Here is an 18,060-nt window from a genome sequence, read left to right as displayed (position 1 = left end):
CCAGTGGTCGGACGGCGTTGAAATATTGTAAAAAAGGAAAGTATGACCATGGTGTGCTCAGATGGGTCCCACGGTTACATGTCCGTCTTGTAACAAGAGAGATGGATAGCCGATCAAGCAACTTACTACCGTCCATCAACCATCACAGCGAAAACGTAGGAGACCTACATACTATTCGAAATCAAATTCATGTCGAAATAGAGCAATGAAAATCAGATATGAGGCTACAGCAAAGACTAATACAACTTGGATCCAATCAAAGCAAACAAAAAACCAATAATTAAGTTTAACAGCCATGTCCAAAGGTCAATAGTGTCATAGTTCGAACGAAACGACAATCAAATAAGGATCAAAAAAAAAAAAACTAAAAAACTACTCAATGCATTATTCCGTCACAAAAAGTCTCTTTAAATAGTCACCAGCTGCCTGTCTCACAGAAGAATCTACCGAAGGATTGGCCAACAGTTCGGTTGCCAGTTGCGCCTTTTGCTTGACACTGGCCGTTTGTTTCGTGTGTTCCCATTCAGCAGCCTCACGTTCCTGCCGCAAGCGATCCATCTCTCTCCTCAGTGTACTGTCCTTTTCCTCCCTCTCTTCTCGACGCCGCATATATTCCACTTTGAGTTTGCTGTATTGGGACTGAAGCTGTAAGAGCTGGACGCAAGCGGATATCGTGTTCTGAGGAACGGCAATATTGACAATAGGCTGATCCGCTGACGACAATGATGGTGATGGTTGGCTGACCGTGCTGAGTGTACGACTGGGAATATTCAGAGGAACGGCATCCGAAATGCTGTATTCTGAAGGATGATAACGTAGCGGCTGGGGAGGTGTACCGTTTTGAGGATGAGAAATAGGATGCGGCTGCGCAGGCTCTGTAAAATCCATTGGGGGTTCATCATCCACTTCCCCGTCATCGCCGGCGCCTGAAACTGAGGTCCCTGTATGATTCGGTCGAGCTATTGGCCGCGTAGTTGCTGGGTCGCCGTTCCATCTGTCAGAATCAGATTGAGGTTGGATGGCACTTGCAATGTTCAAGACGGCGGCAACACACCTGCGATAAAACAGATTGTACCATCCAGAGCGGTGCCAATGATCTATGGTTCTAGCATGAACATTACCGACGTCACAGCCTGCCTTTCGTGCGCCCTGCAGTCGTCGCTCAAACTCACGCAAACGGTCACCTTCATTGATTGAGTTCACGGGACCATTGCCTATCTGTAAATTAAAAGCCTCAAAGGCATAGATCTGTTTGAATAGATTAAAGTTGCGCTCATAGCAACCTTTCAACGCTTGGTATGTTTTCTTTCCACCGAACACGTCGGCGGCACACTACACAACAGGGTACAGCATTAGTCTCATGTTTGTGCAAGTGTATCTGATATAGGCACGGACCTCTCTGAGACAGGAATTCTTTGTGGCGCGTAGGGCATTCCAGTGATCATCTTCGCCTGGGCCCATTAGCCAGTTGAACAACTTTGATTTCTCTTCATCAGACCAGTGCTTGGCGCCATGTGCGCCATCTGAATCAAAGGCATCGGTCATGTCTTCATCTCTTCGTCGTTTTCCGCCGAGCTGGGGATGTCCAAGAACATCACCTTGTTTGCGCTTTAGTGCGCTTGCCTGGCTGTCTGGCTGGAGAGGAACTGAGAAGTCGTGTATGGGGGAGTGTGGGGGACCTGGGACGGGTGCTCTTTGGGACGAGCCAGTGGGATCTATGATATTTGGGGGAGAATCTGATAGTCTGTAGGTGTCGTGGGTAGGGAAAGGGGGGCGGGGACCGAGGGGAGTGAGATGGGAACCGAGGGCTTGATTTAGACTCTGTTGAGAGGGAATGAGGGCGGGGAATGAGAGAAATGGACAGACGTACGGAGACGTTTACGGATGACTGGAGGGATTGGTCTCTTCTGTCGTTGAGGGGGATATGGCTATAGGACATGCCAGGGTCACTATAGGGAAATGATTAGTGCTAAGAGCCGCAGAGTGGAAAGGCCATGATGGCTATGTTATTGCAAAAGAAAGACAGACCTGTGAGTCTGTGAATCCATCCTCGCGAACCAGTGAACCGCCCTGAGCCGCTCGCGACCTCTTGCCTTGCGCCACTCCTCCAACAGAACCAAACTGCTCGTAAACTCAGGGCCACAGCCGAACTACAAGCCGAGCCATCCATTCATCCGTACACAACAACCCAGTTTGCAAACTAGTACTACTCTACAATTATCCTCTCACTATGCTCTTCCTAATATTCAAACCCATCGTCTGGCTCTCCTTCAGCGTCAATGTCTGAATCCACCTCATCAACTCTCAGCACACGTCCCGTCTCCTCCACGTCCTCTGCAGCCCCATCCTCGTCCCTCTCTGCCATTTCAACTCTCTCCCTCTCCACAGCACCCTCTTTCCCACCAACATTGTCCGCATTGACATGCTCGGCCATAAAGACCGTATCATCACTCGGAACGCTATGTCGACTCGTCGACCCCGTAAGAGGCGTTCCTGTGTCTTCTGATTTCACATCAACATGCTCCGTCTGTTCCACCTGCCCATTCATCCCACCTTTCGGAGCCGGCGTCGCGTCACTGACAGTTAGTACGGTAGGTGGCAGTTCCATCTCCCTGTTATTTTCAGCAATAGAAGGTTGAGATTGAGCACTCGACGGCGGTTCAAGCGTTTCAATCGGACAATGATGTTCAACAGATGGCTGTCCTTGATCATCACCATCATCTCGATTGTGTCCATTGACGATGATCGGGGTCTCCTCTGCCACACTCTCGCATTCGGGACTCTCCACCCTTTGTCGCTTCCGAGGCAACCCAGAGGTCGGTGTTAGAACAGGCGAAGTCGTCCTCTTCACATCTGCGGACATTTCCCTGTCAGTTAGACTCTTTAGTGGTTTCGTACGAGGTACACGAGCACGTCGGCGTTTTTGGGACGCTGGAGTTAAGGCACCCTGTTCCATAGCACCGTTTTCAATGAGTTCAGCAGTTTGTTCCGCCTCTACCGGGAGAGCCGATGCCAATGCTGAGGGTGTATGACGACGTGTGGCTGAACGCAAGTTAGTTACTTTGAGGCGATTTGAGTGATTCCGCGAGAATCCTGTGCGGGGTGTTTCGACACCGCTCGGCTTATGATTTCGAAGATGTTTCTTTGGAAGAGGCGTCTCCACTTCAATCACTGGTTCGTCGTCAAATAGACGGGCAGCGGGAGAAGCCGTAACATTGACTGCGCCCGTATCCTGTGTGATCATCCCTTCAGTATTTTGAGCGTCTGTGGCAGGTATCGGAAACTTGGTCGCATTTCCACCCACACCAATATCTTCCGCAGGCGTAACGGCTGTCTTCGTAGACCCATCAACAGATCCACTCGCCTCGCCTGTGGGTGTCTGCAAAACCTCCACGTTCTTTGTTCTCGCAAGGACAAATGGCGTCCACTTTAGCCGCTCAGGTTTCAGTTTTAGATACCCCTTGACCTCCCACTTTTCCAGGTACTGTTTGACCTTTTCTCTATCCCATCGGATATCATAGTGCGTGGGAGGCGAGAATGGCGTCTTTGTGCCCTCCTCGTCTTGTAGCTGATTGCGCTGCAAGTGTTTCCGCGCAATTCCGTTTTTCCGCCCTCGCGGGAACTTGATTGATTGCCCCGGAGTAGGCCGAACAGGTTGTGGAGTGGCCTCTCGATGAAATATCATGTTTTGCTGCGTGAGCGTGACGTGGATGTCCTCGATCGTCATGGAAGTTGCTTTGCTGATATCTATAACACCATAATAAAACTCAACAAAGTTCTTGTAAAACGTAAATAGTTACCAACCTTCAAGATGGGGGTCGTCAGGAGCCGTTGCAAGATATCGCATCACTGCCAGTGTCCAATAATTCTTATAACCTAGAGCGCCTAGCCCAGAAAGGGGCTTCTCGGGCGACCCAGATCTCTGCTCTTTCTTCGAGAGTAGATAACCTAGCACAATTATTAATATACTGTGTTCTAGAGACGGGACACGCAACTCACTGAAATCGATGAGTAAGCCTCCCCAACCTTGTCTCTGGCGTACAGGCAGCGTCATGATGCAACTGACGTTGTAGTCCTTTGGACTGCGTTTTTCCTTGCTAAAATATCCCACGAATCGCGCGCCCACATCGTCGACCTCAGTCATGACGTAGAAAAGAAAGGGCTCGACGTCATAAAAAAGGGATTTATGGTCGAGGAACATTCTGGATAGCAGACAAAGATTTTGACAGTATATCTATACAAGTAAAATAGTTTAGTGACGAGCGGGGATATGTTGTACAAATATTGACCTTATTCTTACGCCCATCGACCTCAAATATAGAAACTGCACCGTCTCGATATATCTCATCACCAGGAGGGTGTCGAGCTTTGCATTTCATCTACGAAGAAAATTGCGAAATTGTTTTTTTTTGAGAAAAGAATAAATAACTTCCTCGTGAGAACTCACTCTATGTCGACTTGACGCAAACTTGCTCTTCATATATTTTAGACAAAATTCACATATCCAAAGACGACCATCCGGGATATTTGCGTACTCTTCTGGAAACGGTGCATCGTACCAAGTCTGGATATCGAATTGACCGAATCGAATCGTACGTATCCGTAGTGTGTTCGTAGAAGTAGGTGTGGGTGGGACAAAGCCAGGGGTCGAGGGGAAAGCGCTGGGAGTGGACGGGACAGGGGAGGGCGTTGGTGGAGCGGGAGGGATGATAAGCTGATGGACCGTGCCTGAGCGCAGTGGCCGAGATGAAGGGCCTGCGACAGGCGTTTCGGGAACTTCGGGAACGGCAGGTGGTGGTGGGAGCGGTGGAGGGGCAAGTTTCTCCTTTATAATCAGTCAGACAGACTATCTGCATCTCCCGAAAAATGCTGTGGGCATCCAAAGGCTTACCTCCGCCGAAAGTCTGCTCTTCTCGAACCTCTGTTTATCATAGGCTTCAATAGTCGTCTTGGATGTGTCTCGTTCATTAGGGGACAAGAAGTCATCAAAAATGTTCTTGCGCTCCTCATCATCTTCACGTTCCTTACCCTTACCCTTCGGAGGAATACGCAACCGGACAACCAGAGGCGGTGCTGGTGAGTGTACACGAATGCGCATACGTTTGATGGGCCGCACGACGGGAGAAGATGGCACCTCTTCATTTGCACGCTTACGTGCCGAGGACTTCTTTTTCCGTTTCGACTGAGGGACAGGGGTTGAATCTTCCTCCTCTTCTGGTTCCGCTTCCTCTGTCTCTTCTTCCTCTTCTTCCTGCTGTTCTGCTTCTTCATCCTCACCCTCAATGTCGACGTCAACGTCCACTGTCAAAGGTAAGTAATAACAATCACTTTGATGTACTTTTGCTCACTTTTTGTTTGATAAACGGGCTGAGGAGATATATTGCTGGAATTAGATGTTTCAGGCTGTGACGATAGGAATTGCGGGTCAAATATAGGAGGATAGCATTGGTCTACAGGAGGACAGTAAGGACAGTGCCATTTTCCCGGTGGTGATTCTTGCAATGGTGGTTGGAGGCAGTCCATATGCCAGCCTAATTATGCCATGTGAGACACTGAAAAGGGATTAAAATAAAGGAGTATACCTCGATCACAGAAGTCACAAAATAATATACGTTCCTTGGGCACAGCGTGAGACGTACTAAAGTGAAAAAGGGCTAAAGACTTACATCGTCACCTTTTTCTCTGCAAACTTCGCAATTTTTACACTCAAGACACTTCCAATCGTAAGACCTTAAGGTATCACCTATTTCACCCAACTCCATACAAGTAGGATGTCCTATGGTGCATATTAGGGGCAATGTATTAGTTTTTACTGGAAGAACGTACCGCTTCGTCCACATTCTGTGCAGGTGACCATGACTTCAGGGTTCTCTTCCTTGTTCTTGGAATCGTTTCCTTGGCAGAACCCACATTCTTCTTCGCGGCGGGGCTTCCTCTTTTTCTTTGGCGGCTTAGTTGCCGGTAGAGCCTCTTGGTGTACCGGCAGATAAGGCGCGGGTGGCTGAGGAGCAAACGGATCTCCCTGAGGACCCTGCTGGTAAGACCTTTGCTCTTGAGAATAATGAGGGTGAGAGGGGGGCGAGAAGGGGCTCTGGGGGAAGTTTGGTGGCTGGACCTGTTTGGTATTTGATGAGATGGCATCCCCATTGAAGTCTTTAATTACAACACGCGACGCGTCTGGCGCCAGAGGTACGCTGAAACCAAAGTCGCGCACATGACAGACACACTCACCTGCAGTACAGCTTTGCTTCCCAGTTCTCCAAGAATAGCGGGGTCGATGACTGGTTCTGCGAGGGCTGGATCGATGGGTATGTCGTCGACGTTGCTGAATGGGGTGCCGTAGTCGTTTGAGGCCTCGCGGTCATACAAGGCGTTTGTTGGAAAGGGAAGACCCCGCATTTTGAGGGGAATAGGGTCGTGGTCGCTGTGGAGGACGACGGGCAGAAGGAAAGAGGCAGCTAGAGAGGTCGCCGCCGTTGAGGTCGACGGCGAGCTAAGTTGTTGTGTGTTGTTTGTTCCCAGCACTTCTCTCTTTGGGTCTCAGTCGAGCCTGCGCTCGGCAACATGAATCTCAATTGAGCGGTGCTTTTCTCGATAGTGCACATTTTCATACAGAGCACGTCTGCCACATCAAATGGCTGCATTTATCTTCCAGTCACGAATCTCCATACCACAGCAGTAGCACTACATCCTACCAATACCATGCACGAATCTACACTGACATTCGCCTGCGATGCTGTCTTACCCTCTGCCTCTGCAACAGCTGGCAAGAAACCCCAGTCCCACCAGTGAGTCGAGAACATGAATCAAAACATGTATCCAATCGCGGGAGGGCAGATCTGTCTTTATTTGTACCACAATGCCTTGATGCGGGGCCGGAGGGGAAGAACTGCTCTGGCGATGGTCATCCGCCCGAACATCCAGCTTCAGGATCAAACGTGACTTGATCCACCACTATCATTGGAGATAAGGTCCAGAGACATCCCCAAGAAGACAGGAAAGGGGCCGGCAAGGTAAGGTACTGTCCACAGGGAGCACGGCAATGCTGCAGTCGGCACGAGCGAAACTGAAATAGTCTTCATATGCCGGTATTGACCGAGCTGTCCATGCTGTTGAAACGCTGCGTTTGAATACGAAGCTAGGTGCAGCGAAAGTAGCGTGGATGTCAGCCCTGGTATCTGTACAAGTGCATATATGTGAGATTGATGGCCAGCGCTGGGAGACTCGCTGGTAGAGCCGGGCTGGTGCCGCTGAGAGTGAGATAGCTTTGGTGAGTTTGCTAAGCTGGGTGGCTCCAGCTGATGGCAAACACGCAAAAACAAAACCGCACATCGTCCCTTGGGCTGCATTCTCAGTACTCGACATTCAGCCTGTGCTGGCCCTTTAATTCCCTCTCTCACCCATTCTTTCTTCTTCTTCAACCACCACGACGTCCTCATTCGCCTTTGCAACAATGCAGGCCGCTGTTCACCAGCTCCAGCATCCAATTTTGCCTCAGTATCACCCACAATCTCTCAATGCTGCTCTCGTAACCAATCCCACAATAATGCCCACTCCCTCCGTCGCCTCCAGGAAGAGAAAACGTGCACATCAATACACCGTCAGCTACAGCGAAGTTCAAGAGGTAGACAGTCACGGCAGATTGCGAGAAGTCATCGTTATTGAAGACACTCCGCCTCCATCCACAATATCTCCCGCAACAACACATACCAACGCCTACTCGGCCTCTTATCAACCACCTGTATACTCGGCTCCGATAAGAACAAGAGCTCGCGCTGCTGCCGAAGCTCAGGCTTTGTCTGCGAGCACATCTTCCGCAGCTCTCGTGGCACCGGCGCTCAAGAAAAGGAAGCGCGAGCCAGTCGACGACTCTCGTGGGATACTCACAAAGAAGCCCGCTACTGTCATTCAGCAGCAACAGCCCCAACTTGCCTCCAAATCATGGGCCAGCGGCAGCGGGCCTGTCGCGGAAGATGTACGTAACACCTTATTCATTCCTACTTTTGTTCACTCATATCGATTTCCTTCATCTCTAGACATCTAAAGGGCCTGTACCTTGCGACGACAAGGAGGGCCATTACATTATTGTCCCAGATGACATTATTTATCGACGCTGTAAGTTTACCCTCGAAACGTGCGTATCGGCTGTGATCTGATCGGATTGTCGTTGTCTAGATCGCACTGTCCGTCTCCTTGGACAGGGAACATTTGGCAAAGTCGTAGAAGCCATCGACACTCAAACTAACTCCAGAGTAGCTATCAAGATTATACGCGCAATCCCTAAATACCGCGACGCCAGTAAGATAGAGGTTCGAGTCCTCCAAAAACTGAAAGAGCGAGACCCTATGAACATACAGTCAGTTTCCATGCCAAGTTTTACCCAGAGATCGACTAACCGTTTTTGTCCAGCAAATGTATCCATCTACTGCATTGGTTTGACCATCGAAATCATATATGTCTAGTCTCGGAATTACTGGGGATGTGTGTGTATGATTTCTTGAAAGAGAATGAATTTGCCCCATTTCCTCGAAATCACATACAGTCGTTTGCTAAACAACTACTTGGAAGCGTAGCTTGTAAGCTCCCACCCTATATGCTCTTAATTCTCACGTAATTTAACGGAGTACTCTCTGCCAGTCCTGCACGATTTACACTTAATACACACGGACCTCAAGCCGGAGAACATTTTACTTGTGCACAACGACTACAGATCAATACCTGTGCATGTTCCAGGAAAGGTACCAGCTTGACTAGTTTTTCCAATGCGTCTATTCAACTAATACTATTATCATTAACAGCGGAATACACAACCTCGAAACAAACGGTTATTGCAACGTACGGACATTCGTCTCATAGATTTTGGGTCTGCGACCTTTGAAGAGGAATACCACTCAACCGTTGTTTCCACGAGACATTATCGTGCACCTGAAATTATACTAGGTACGCTACCTATTTATTTATAAGCTCGGTCACGCTTACCTATACGTGTGATTGTAGGCTTAGGTTGGTCGTATCCTTGCGACGCCTATTCACTAGGATGCATTCTTGTCGAGTTCTACACAGGCGTCGCACTTTATCAAACCCATGATAACCTGGAACATCTAGCAATGATGGAAATGGTCATGGGCAAGATGTCAGATCGATTCGCTCGTGCTGGCGCACGTTCGAAGCCAGACTTCTTTAAAGAAGGATGCAAGCTTGACTGGCCAAAGGCCAAAGCTTCGAGACAAAGCAAGAAGGACGTGCGCGCAACGCGCGCTCTTCATGTAAGCTGAATAACTACGCACATCGAGTAGTGAATAACCAATATCATAAACAGGACGTGATCCAACCCACGGATCATGTTAATCGGCAGTTCCTGGATCTTGTGCGGCGTCTGTTGGCATTTGACCCCTCTCAACGGATTACTGTGCGCGAGGCTCTTCAGCATCCGTACCTGTCCATGAATATCGCGGATGAACTATAGCAGCTAATGCTATAACTGATATTGAAGCTCGATGTAGCAACTCCCCACTTTTGGATCTCTGCCGTCAAAACTCTACCATTGCCGTTTTGGGAGAAACACCGGTCCCCTGTAACAGTCATCCTGCATTTTGTGATCTACATTCTTCGTTTATTTTGTTTCTTTTCCCACCCCTGTCATCCACCTAAGTTGGAACTATGATATTGGTCTTGGTCATGTACTTTTTCCTCTTCGTCGTCTATACTTTCCTTCTTCGACTTCTTCAAGTTCAAGTGCAATAATATTTTCACCGTTTCTTCAAGCAGTATCATATGTCTACATCATTTGCACGCATCCATTCTACATGCTATCCTCTGCTCTTAGGTCGACCCCCTCGATCGACGCATCGTTAGTGTTGTTGTATCTTATCAAGGTATCAATATCGCTTGACTTTACATGTCCTCACCTCATCTCGTCGTCCCTCGAGCTGGAGACGTCCCTACAGGTGTAGTTTATGTGTTTTTATCTTTATGTACAACATGGTTCATGAAAGAGCTACATCTAGCACTGCAGGCATGGACGACACGAATGGGAAGCTTCGATCTTGGCCATCGTTGCGATGAACGGGTGAAATATTGTGAGCCGTATTGCATGCTACTGTGGAGTCAACGGGCGATTGGTTGATGGTATTCATGACATCGGTCCTTACTTGGCCTCATGCGACTGCGCTTTCTGTCAAATGGACCGACAAAGGCACGCGTCGTGGTATTCCCAATTTGCAAACCTTATGTTATCCCAACTTCAAGGATTCAGATCTTTCAGACCTTTTGGAGGATCTTACGAAAGACATGACATGGGGCTGATTAGGTTCTCAGAATGTGAGTTCGCGATGATCAAGTGTACACTTGCTAAATATATTAGTGATGGGTCACGTGACCATTCTTTTTTTGATTTTGCAGAGAATCGATCACCATAGCCCACGAAGTGCTAAAATCATCAAGTCCATGGTAATGTTCTTCCCGCAAGAACTTGTTGATGCTAGTAAACTGATGAACCTAAGATAGGGCCCGTTGGAGAAACGCTCACCCCACCTGCACCCATAACGCGTTGGACCCCTCGAATAAGCGACGTGTATTTCGACTCTCTTTGTTTCACTTTTCAGCACACCACCAACTTGCCTGGCCATAAGTAAAACGTGCCTTTTCCTATGCGAGAACGCCGTGGATGTCGATTCGAAATCTACTTTTTAGTACGTACTCTCTTATGGTTAACGAGAAAACATAGCTACACGGTCATGTTCTCACTAGTGTCGTTATTTTCAATATCTTTTGATCGGTTCCGAATGATCATCTCCTTTCCAATCCGGATTGGTCTTAATGTGTGGTCGACCCCGTCAAAAGATACAGGACGAGTGCGACAACATTAGGTTTGATCGAATGCACCTTTGGTTTTTACGTCTTCCACATCCAACTTGAAGCTAGAAATCTTAGTGATACATTAAATACATTAAATGCATTTGAGTGGCTAACTCAATGGAATTTGGCAGGCACATGACCAATCCAATGAAGCTATGTCCGGTGGCGGTTCAATCAACGCCCATAAAACACTAGAAGCTCTCTCGAACACCGATCTGTTATACGGTGTATACCATGATATATCTGCGTCAGAGTACAGCTAGTCGGCGGTGAATGTTAGGTATTGCCCCATATGTTATTTCACACTTCGCTGTATGTTGATTTTCTTCATCAGTTCGGGCAAGCAAAGGCTCCTCGCAAATGATATAAACTGAGTGGAACCTGGACTTATTGTTCTTTACTCTGAATCCCCATAAGTGTCAAGTCCTCAGACGCCTATGCTCACAATGCCAGATATCAATAGCGAAATGTCAGCCATTCCCCAGCTGGTGTCCAGTCTTAGCAACTCGTTCGGTGCCTTTTACGTCAGCCTTTTGCTTGCTGCTATGTGAGTGACAATTGCTATGACTTTCCCGTGCAGCACTTATGTATGCTTCCAACTGCAGCCTTTATGGCTTCACAAGTTTACAACTCGTGATATATATCCAGTCGCAGTGGAAATATGATCGAGTTGTTTACAGGATAATGGTATGTTTAATTATTTGTCCAGTACTGCAACTTGAAGCCAACATAGACCGACCTTAAGGTTGTATTGCTTTGGTGGGTTTTTGTCGTGGTGTGCCGCAATATTGCCGACGATAAAGCCTTATTTTACAGGTTGCTCGATACAATCCATGTTACTTTTATCTCGCACATGTTATATTACTACCTGATATCAAATTTCGCAAATCCCCCTGCACTCTCGGTAATAGTTTGGAGTTTCAAGGTGAATTCACCGTGTCATTGCTTTCAACTTTTTTCACCATCCTGATTTATTCGATTTAGGGGGAAAATATAATGACCGTTAGTAGCATTTGTTCACATTCTTCGTATCCTCCTTACAATGGGAGCCTGTTACAGATGATAATCATATTATCTGTCCACTGGTGCGTCTTCACAGAACACTCAAATAAGAAAAGCACTGAGGGATACTAGCCTCTATGTTCATCGCCTTTGGATTTGTAAGTGTTGTTTGGTAAAATGATTAGCCCTCATGATCTGAGGAAGAGCTGCTTATTTTTCACTGACTACTCTCACCAACAATAGTGGGAAAGGGACGGAACCGTATACTTTCTTTGGTGCAAGTATGTGCATCATGTTCATGTCTAGTTACTCAGGACACTCTCATGTGTTATCGTCATGATAGGTTGTCACCATAACTCTTCTGTTAGGTAATTGTTCGCAATATAATACTTCTATGACGCCTTTTTTGACACTGGTACTGTTTTATAGGATTAAGCATGCGTGAGCACATCTCAAGAAATCTCTATGACAAATTCCAGACTAATATCGAAGGGTTGAAGTTCAATTGCACGCGATGTCAGTTCCCTGATTCTTGGAATTTAGTCCCAGTCCTTTTTTTTCGGTCCACACCTCAGTCATTTTCGCTCGCTGACTAAAGATACATCTAGGTCTCAGTGTTATTTGTACTCAGATTTGGAGATGTTGACAGTATGGTGTCTTTAATTGCTGGACTTTCAATATTTCTTAGCTGATCATAAATATTCCACACATCTCCGCCCGTCGTCGGAACCATTCACCTGAAATATGCGTGCATCAGTGGGAGCCTATAACTGTGCTTTCTGTGCTCGCCTTTAACGACTTCCTCGTTGCGTCATCTATGTGTTACCTCCTGGCTTTATCACGAACTGGATTTTCAAAGTAAGCCCATTATTTGCTTGCTCTTGCATTTCTTACACATCTTTTCATTTCACCATGCTATGTCGGTATAGAACGGACACCACAATAAAAAGAATAGCCCTTTATGTGTGTGGTTCTGGGTGCTTGACAAGGTAAACTTCGTATTGTCATAGTGAGGTCCCATCGTAGTGATCTGATGATTAAACTTTGAATTTTTACCCTCAGCATCTGCTCCTTGACTGCGATTATCACAGTATGCATAATTATTTCTCGGTTCACATATATTCGGTTATAGCATTTAGAGCAGTGTGCAGTAATGCCAGATAACAGTATCAACCTGGCAATTGATTTTTTACTCTCCAAGCGTACGTCTTTTTCCCCAATGTTTTAGTCCACTACTTATTAATATGATGACTGCAGTCTACGTGAACTCATTCATGGCACTTCTCAATTCGCGGAGCCAGGCAGAATGTTTTGGAGATGCCACTTTGTCAACATTTGGAGCCGCTCCGCATCCAGTCAAAGGTCAAGATAAAGAACATCAAACCTATCTTGGAGTACAATTTGAAGGAAGACAACCCCGACAAACACTTTGCACCAATGCACCGTGTTGCAAAGAAGATGCTGGAAGCCCTCTAAACCTGGATTCACCTAACTCTACTTACCAAGGCTCTTTCCAGAATGTGGGTATTGCCAAACTCTAATCGCAGACAAGTACATTTATCATCTTTTTGCTGCTGCTGCAGTACCTTCCAATCTCTGCATTGACATTATGATTTCTTACTTCTCGACTCCAATATGAAGATATATTTATTATTTATCTGTCCAAAAAATGTAACTGTGAAATGGGTTACAATATTTGGGGTTCTTGGTCTCGTGATGAAGTTAACGGCAAAATATAGCAGTAGATCGATCATTTGTTGCTCTTCCGTTCGAATTTGAAAACTGCAGTGGGTTTATTGACTAATATCAAGCGCCATATCAGTACTTTGATTTGGTCTAACTGGGGAGATTTAAGTAGGGCACGGACAGAAGAGCAAAGTATGGTGACAAAACTGGGTAAACCTGACGTTTCTGGAGTCTTGAATGGCGGTTAGGTAATGAGCGTTGCGAGTTCATTGCACATTTGAAGCGGTGAGAAAATATCTTGACACTATTCCTATTTGTAAATTTCTACTTATGACTGGGGTCTGCAAATACGGCAAAAACTGGGTCTGGGACTGCCTGGAGAACGATGGTTATTAGACATCTGGTGCACAAATCCGGCTGAGCAGTAGATCTGGGTGGCTGACGCTTCAAGTTGCAAGCTTGAAGATCTTTTTTTGGTCTCTCATGGTTAGCGAGAAGGCACGGCTACATGATCATTTTCACGCAAGTTTTGTCACTCCTATATCTATTAACCAGTTTTCGATGATCATCTTCTTTCCAGTCCGGTTTGTGCGGGGACGCTCGAACAAAGTCCATGGTAAACAACCCTGTCAAAAGATCTAGGTTGAATTCTCAATGTTCAATGTGCATGATGTCCAAAGCCACAAATATCAGTAACACACACTCTATGACAGTACTGTGTCATCTTTGATGCATTTAAGTAGCGAACTCACTGGAAGCCAGCAGGCACGACTTAAGATTCGATCAATATCCTCCTAAAACACCAAAGTTATTCTGAGTCCCGATCTGTTTTATGATGTCACGGTATGCCATGATATATCTGTGTTGAGGTACAGCCGCTGAGCTATTCAGTGATGATAATTGCTAGGCATTGCCCCCTATGCTTTTCCACAAGCCCATGTGTGTTTCTTTTCTTCATCGGTATGGATAAGCAAAGACCCCCATAAATGATATAAACTGTATGGAATCTCGACTTATTGTCCTTTATTCTGAATCATCACAAGTGTCCAGTCTTCACTGGCAAACGCCTGTGCTCACAATGTCGGATATCAACAGCGAAGTGTCAGCCATTCCCTACCTGTTACCCAGTCTTAACAACTCCTTTGGTGCCTACTACATCGGCCTTTTATTCTCTGCTGTGTGAGTGATAATAGTATGACTTTCTACTTTCCTGCTGAGCACTTACAACTGCAGCTTTTATGGTTTCACAAATTTACAACTCGTAACATATCTTCAAACTCAGTGGAAGCATGATCGAGTTGTTTATAAAATAATGGTATGATTAATTACTTGACCAGTACTGCAAGCTAACATACACGGACCTCAAGGTTGTATGGCTTTGGTGGGTTTTCCTCGTGGCGTAATGGATTATTGCCGATGCTGAAGCCCTACTGTTCAGGTTGCTTGACACGATCCATATTGCTCTTATCTCGCACATGTTATACTATCACCTCATCACAAACTTTGCAGATCCCCTCGCACTCACCGTAATAATTTAGAGTTTCAAGGTAAATCCACCTTGTCACAAATTACCCTTTTTCACCGTCTTGATTCATTTGGTAAAGGCACAGGCCATAATAGCCGTTAGTAAAACTTATTCACATTATATGTATCCTCCTTACAATGCGAGCATGTTACAGATGATTATCGTATTCTCTGTTCACTGGTGCGTCTTTACAGAATACTTGAACAAGGAAAGCACTGAGGAGCACTAGTCTGTATGCTCATCGTCTCTGGATTTGTAAGTTTTGATTCGTTAAATGGATCCCTATTTCTGACTGACTGCATTCATTGATTATAGTGGGAAAGGGACGGAACCGTATTCTTTCTGTGATACAAGTATGTGCATATGTCCGTCTACTGGGTCCATCCTCACATATCATCATCATGATAGGTTGTTGTCGTAGCTCTTGACACAGGTATTGCTCATAATGTATCATTTCCACGGCGCGTTTTTGACACTGGTTCTATTTTGCAGGTTTCAGCATATGTAAGAACATCTCAAGCAATTAATATGACGTATCCCAGATTAACAGTGACTCGTTGAAGTTCTATGTTACATCATGTCAGTTCCTCGCTTCTTGGAGAATGGTTTTGCCATAGTTCTTTTCCCTCTGATTCACATCTCAGTCATCTCGGCCCACTGACTATATTTATTTACATCCAGATTTCAGTGCCACTTATACAGCGATTTGCGGACGGTGAAAGTAGGTGCTCCTAACTACAGAAATTTCGCACACATTCCACTTACTTCTACGTGCCGTCTAAATTATCACCTGTAATACGTGTCCGCCACCGTAATCAGTGGGAGCCTATAACTGTACTTTCCGTGCTCGCCTCCAATGACTTCCTCCTTGCGGCATCCATGTGCTATCTCCTGGCCTTATCACGAACTGGATTCTCAAAGTAAGTTTATTGATTGCTTGCTCCCTCATGTCTTACACGTCTATTTCTTTAATCCTCATGCTATGTTGGTATAGGACGGACACAACAATCAAAAGAATAGTCGTTTATGTGTGTAGTTCCGGGTGCTTGACAAGGTGAACCTCATATCGTCATAGGGAAGTCCCCGTCGTAGTCTCATGAATTCTCACCCAACAGCCTCTGCTCTCTGGCCGCGATTATTGCAGTATGTGTAACTGTTTCTCAATCTTCTTATAGTCAGTTGTAACATTCTGAGCAGTGCGCGGTGATGCCAAATAACGCTATCTCCCCAGCAATCGAATTTTTACTCTCCAAGCGTACGCCTTTCTCCTAGGAATTGATTCCACCGCTTACTGACATAACTGTAGTCTATGTGAACTCGTTTATTGCACTTCTCAATTCGCGGAGTCATGCAGAGCATTTTGGAGATGTCAGTATGTCGACTCTTGTATCTGTCTCACATCCAGTCAAGTGCCAAGACGACGAAGAGCGTCGAACTTTTGGAGTACAATTCAAAGGAAGACCATCCCAACAAACACTGTGCACCACGCGTCATAGAGACAGTGCTGGAAGCGCTCTAAACATGGGCTCATATATGTCTGCTTAGGCAGACTCCTTCCCCGACGTGGGTATTGTCGGACTCTAATCGCGGACGAGTACATTTATCATTCTTTTACTACTACTACTGCTGTAGTAACTTCCATTCTCTATCTTGACACTCTGATTTATTACTTCTCAATTATACCCGATATACAGATACCCTTATTTTTTGATAAATTAGATTTGTTCGAGGTTTCTTGATATTAGTGTTACAGGTCTAGAAGTAGAACACATATTGTTCTTGGTGTTTAATCGTGTCACTGGATCAGATTATCCTGCAATAAACTTGCAACCCTGTCACTGCATGTATCACTTTCGAATATGATGTTTGTTACTTTCTTGGTATTACATTCCCGAGACTGAACTTACCGACCGAAAGCCTGAAGTGAAGCTTGAAGCCTCAGCGCTCAACGTCTACTTGTAACTCATGTAAGAACTCGCTCCATGTTGCACTGTATATGTGCACACTGCAATTAAAAGCGTGGTGGTAGTCGTGTAGCACTGCTCGAAAAGTCAGCAACGCATAGCTCATATCGAAAGATAAGAAGGGTCATGAAATTGCAAGGCAGCCACCTGGAGAGGGGAAGGAATTAGGGTAAGGTGGTGCCAAGGTTCTATAGCCTGAATGCTGAAAATATCGAGCCACCGCCGACGGAAAATGACCATCCCGAGTCTTTCATGTGAATCAGATTGGTCCACACTGAAACGATAGAACGAATCTCGGCCGAGAATTCCGCGAACCAAACGGTTACTTGGGTTTAACTTAAAAGCAGAGGCACGGTCGTTAGTATATGGCGATGAACGCCACTAACGCGACAGTAGACTGTAGGTGACCGACCAGACGCGTCATAATGTGGTTGCTTTGGGGCGTTTGTTCCGATCATCTCTTCACTTGACAAATATGATTGAAAATGAGGAACATAGCCGGCATGTAGATGCTAAGATACATATGGTGCGAACTCGTCAGCGCAGGGCCTTGGAATAGATGGGGATGCCCAAACTTCCGAAAAACCTGGCGCCAAAGCAAGCCGTCATTGTGATCGGGTATCAAGCTGTCTTAACTTTCAGTACGCCGATCAAGTCACTATTTTTACTCAACTGATTAATTACAGCGAGGACACTGACATATTACATCTAGTGCTATGCATCGAGTGCGCAAACAAAGTGTGGGTGTGGGTTCACTGTTCGCCCGTATTGGGAATGCGGAAAGATGGCTGATTAATTGTAGATTGCGCATTTGAGACGCTATTTGGCATTATCGTTCGGTAATTATGAAAGCTATCGGCGTCATCCATTGTAATGCCATTGCAAGCTCGACGGAGTAGAGGTAGCCCGAAATAGATCAGATTGAGCTATTCATGTACTGCACGATGCAAAAATAGTCACTGTAAGTGCGGACCGTTCGGTTTTTGAACAAAATGTAACATGTATACAACCGACTTGACGTGCTAA

General features: G+C 46.1%; 5 protein-coding genes across 5 annotated transcripts; 4 read left to right on the top strand and 1 right to left on the bottom strand.

The window, feature by feature from the left end:
- Positions 1-143: 143 nt before the first annotated feature.
- Positions 144-6,399, bottom strand: SERLADRAFT_415698 (uncharacterized protein; the record flags this gene model as incomplete). Its single annotated transcript, XM_007318632.1, has 14 exons — positions 144-994; positions 1,055-1,332; positions 1,396-1,821; positions 1,871-1,949; positions 2,029-2,150; positions 2,294-3,747; positions 3,805-3,948; positions 4,000-4,234; positions 4,290-4,379; positions 4,448-4,825; positions 4,892-5,301; positions 5,349-5,531; positions 5,827-6,115; positions 6,232-6,399. 14 exons carry the CDS (start codon positions 6,397-6,399, stop codon positions 385-387), a joined length of 4,866 nt encoding a protein of 1,621 aa, XP_007318694.1.
- Positions 6,400-6,612: 213 nt separating this feature from the next.
- SERLADRAFT_468338 (uncharacterized protein) lies at positions 6,613-7,071 on the top strand (the record flags this gene model as incomplete). Its single annotated transcript, XM_007318631.1, has 1 exon — positions 6,613-7,071. A coding segment is annotated over one exon (335 nt), but the record flags the coding sequence as incomplete, so codon positions are not given.
- A 475-nt stretch (positions 7,072-7,546) lies between these two features.
- On the top strand, positions 7,547-9,947 carry SERLADRAFT_449439 (uncharacterized protein; the record flags this gene model as incomplete). The annotated part of the gene is made up of 8 exons (XM_007318630.1): positions 7,547-7,975; positions 8,037-8,115; positions 8,176-8,356; positions 8,410-8,576; positions 8,638-8,738; positions 8,799-8,940; positions 8,998-9,266; positions 9,320-9,947. 8 exons carry the CDS (start codon positions 7,547-7,549, stop codon positions 9,464-9,466), a joined length of 1,515 nt encoding a protein of 504 aa, XP_007318692.1.
- Positions 9,948-10,263: 316 nt separating this feature from the next.
- On the top strand, positions 10,264-13,523 carry SERLADRAFT_415696 (uncharacterized protein; the record flags this gene model as incomplete). The annotated part of the gene is made up of 21 exons (XM_007318629.1): positions 10,264-10,320; positions 10,364-10,449; positions 10,507-10,691; positions 10,989-11,137; positions 11,192-11,404; positions 11,463-11,544; positions 11,591-11,616; positions 11,674-11,782; positions 11,842-11,859; positions 11,917-11,942; positions 11,992-12,017; positions 12,103-12,140; positions 12,203-12,227; positions 12,289-12,375; positions 12,491-12,507; positions 12,617-12,717; positions 12,789-12,848; positions 12,922-12,949; positions 13,004-13,061; positions 13,117-13,379; positions 13,443-13,523. 17 exons carry the CDS (start codon positions 11,295-11,297, stop codon positions 13,470-13,472), a joined length of 1,104 nt encoding a protein of 367 aa, XP_007318691.1.
- A 169-nt stretch (positions 13,524-13,692) lies between these two features.
- SERLADRAFT_468334 (uncharacterized protein) lies at positions 13,693-16,517 on the top strand (the record flags this gene model as incomplete). Its single annotated transcript, XM_007318628.1, has 23 exons — positions 13,693-13,830; positions 13,908-14,067; positions 14,126-14,161; positions 14,226-14,257; positions 14,308-14,388; positions 14,437-14,543; positions 14,589-14,724; positions 14,779-14,860; positions 14,913-14,926; positions 14,984-15,092; positions 15,150-15,167; positions 15,225-15,250; positions 15,300-15,325; positions 15,386-15,423; positions 15,479-15,503; positions 15,563-15,574; positions 15,634-15,649; positions 15,752-15,791; positions 15,890-15,990; positions 16,065-16,124; positions 16,186-16,213; positions 16,268-16,325; positions 16,377-16,517. Coding segments are annotated over 12 exons (570 nt in total), but the record flags the coding sequence as incomplete, so codon positions are not given.
- Between the last annotated feature and the right edge of the window lie 1,543 nt (positions 16,518-18,060).

Source organism: Serpula lacrymans, assembly GCF_000218685.1.
Source record: "Serpula lacrymans var. lacrymans S7.9 unplaced genomic scaffold SERLAscaffold_7, whole genome shotgun sequence".
NCBI lineage: Eukaryota > Fungi > Basidiomycota > Agaricomycetes > Boletales > Serpulaceae > Serpula > Serpula lacrymans.
This window is presented reverse-complemented; position numbering and strand designations above follow the sequence as displayed.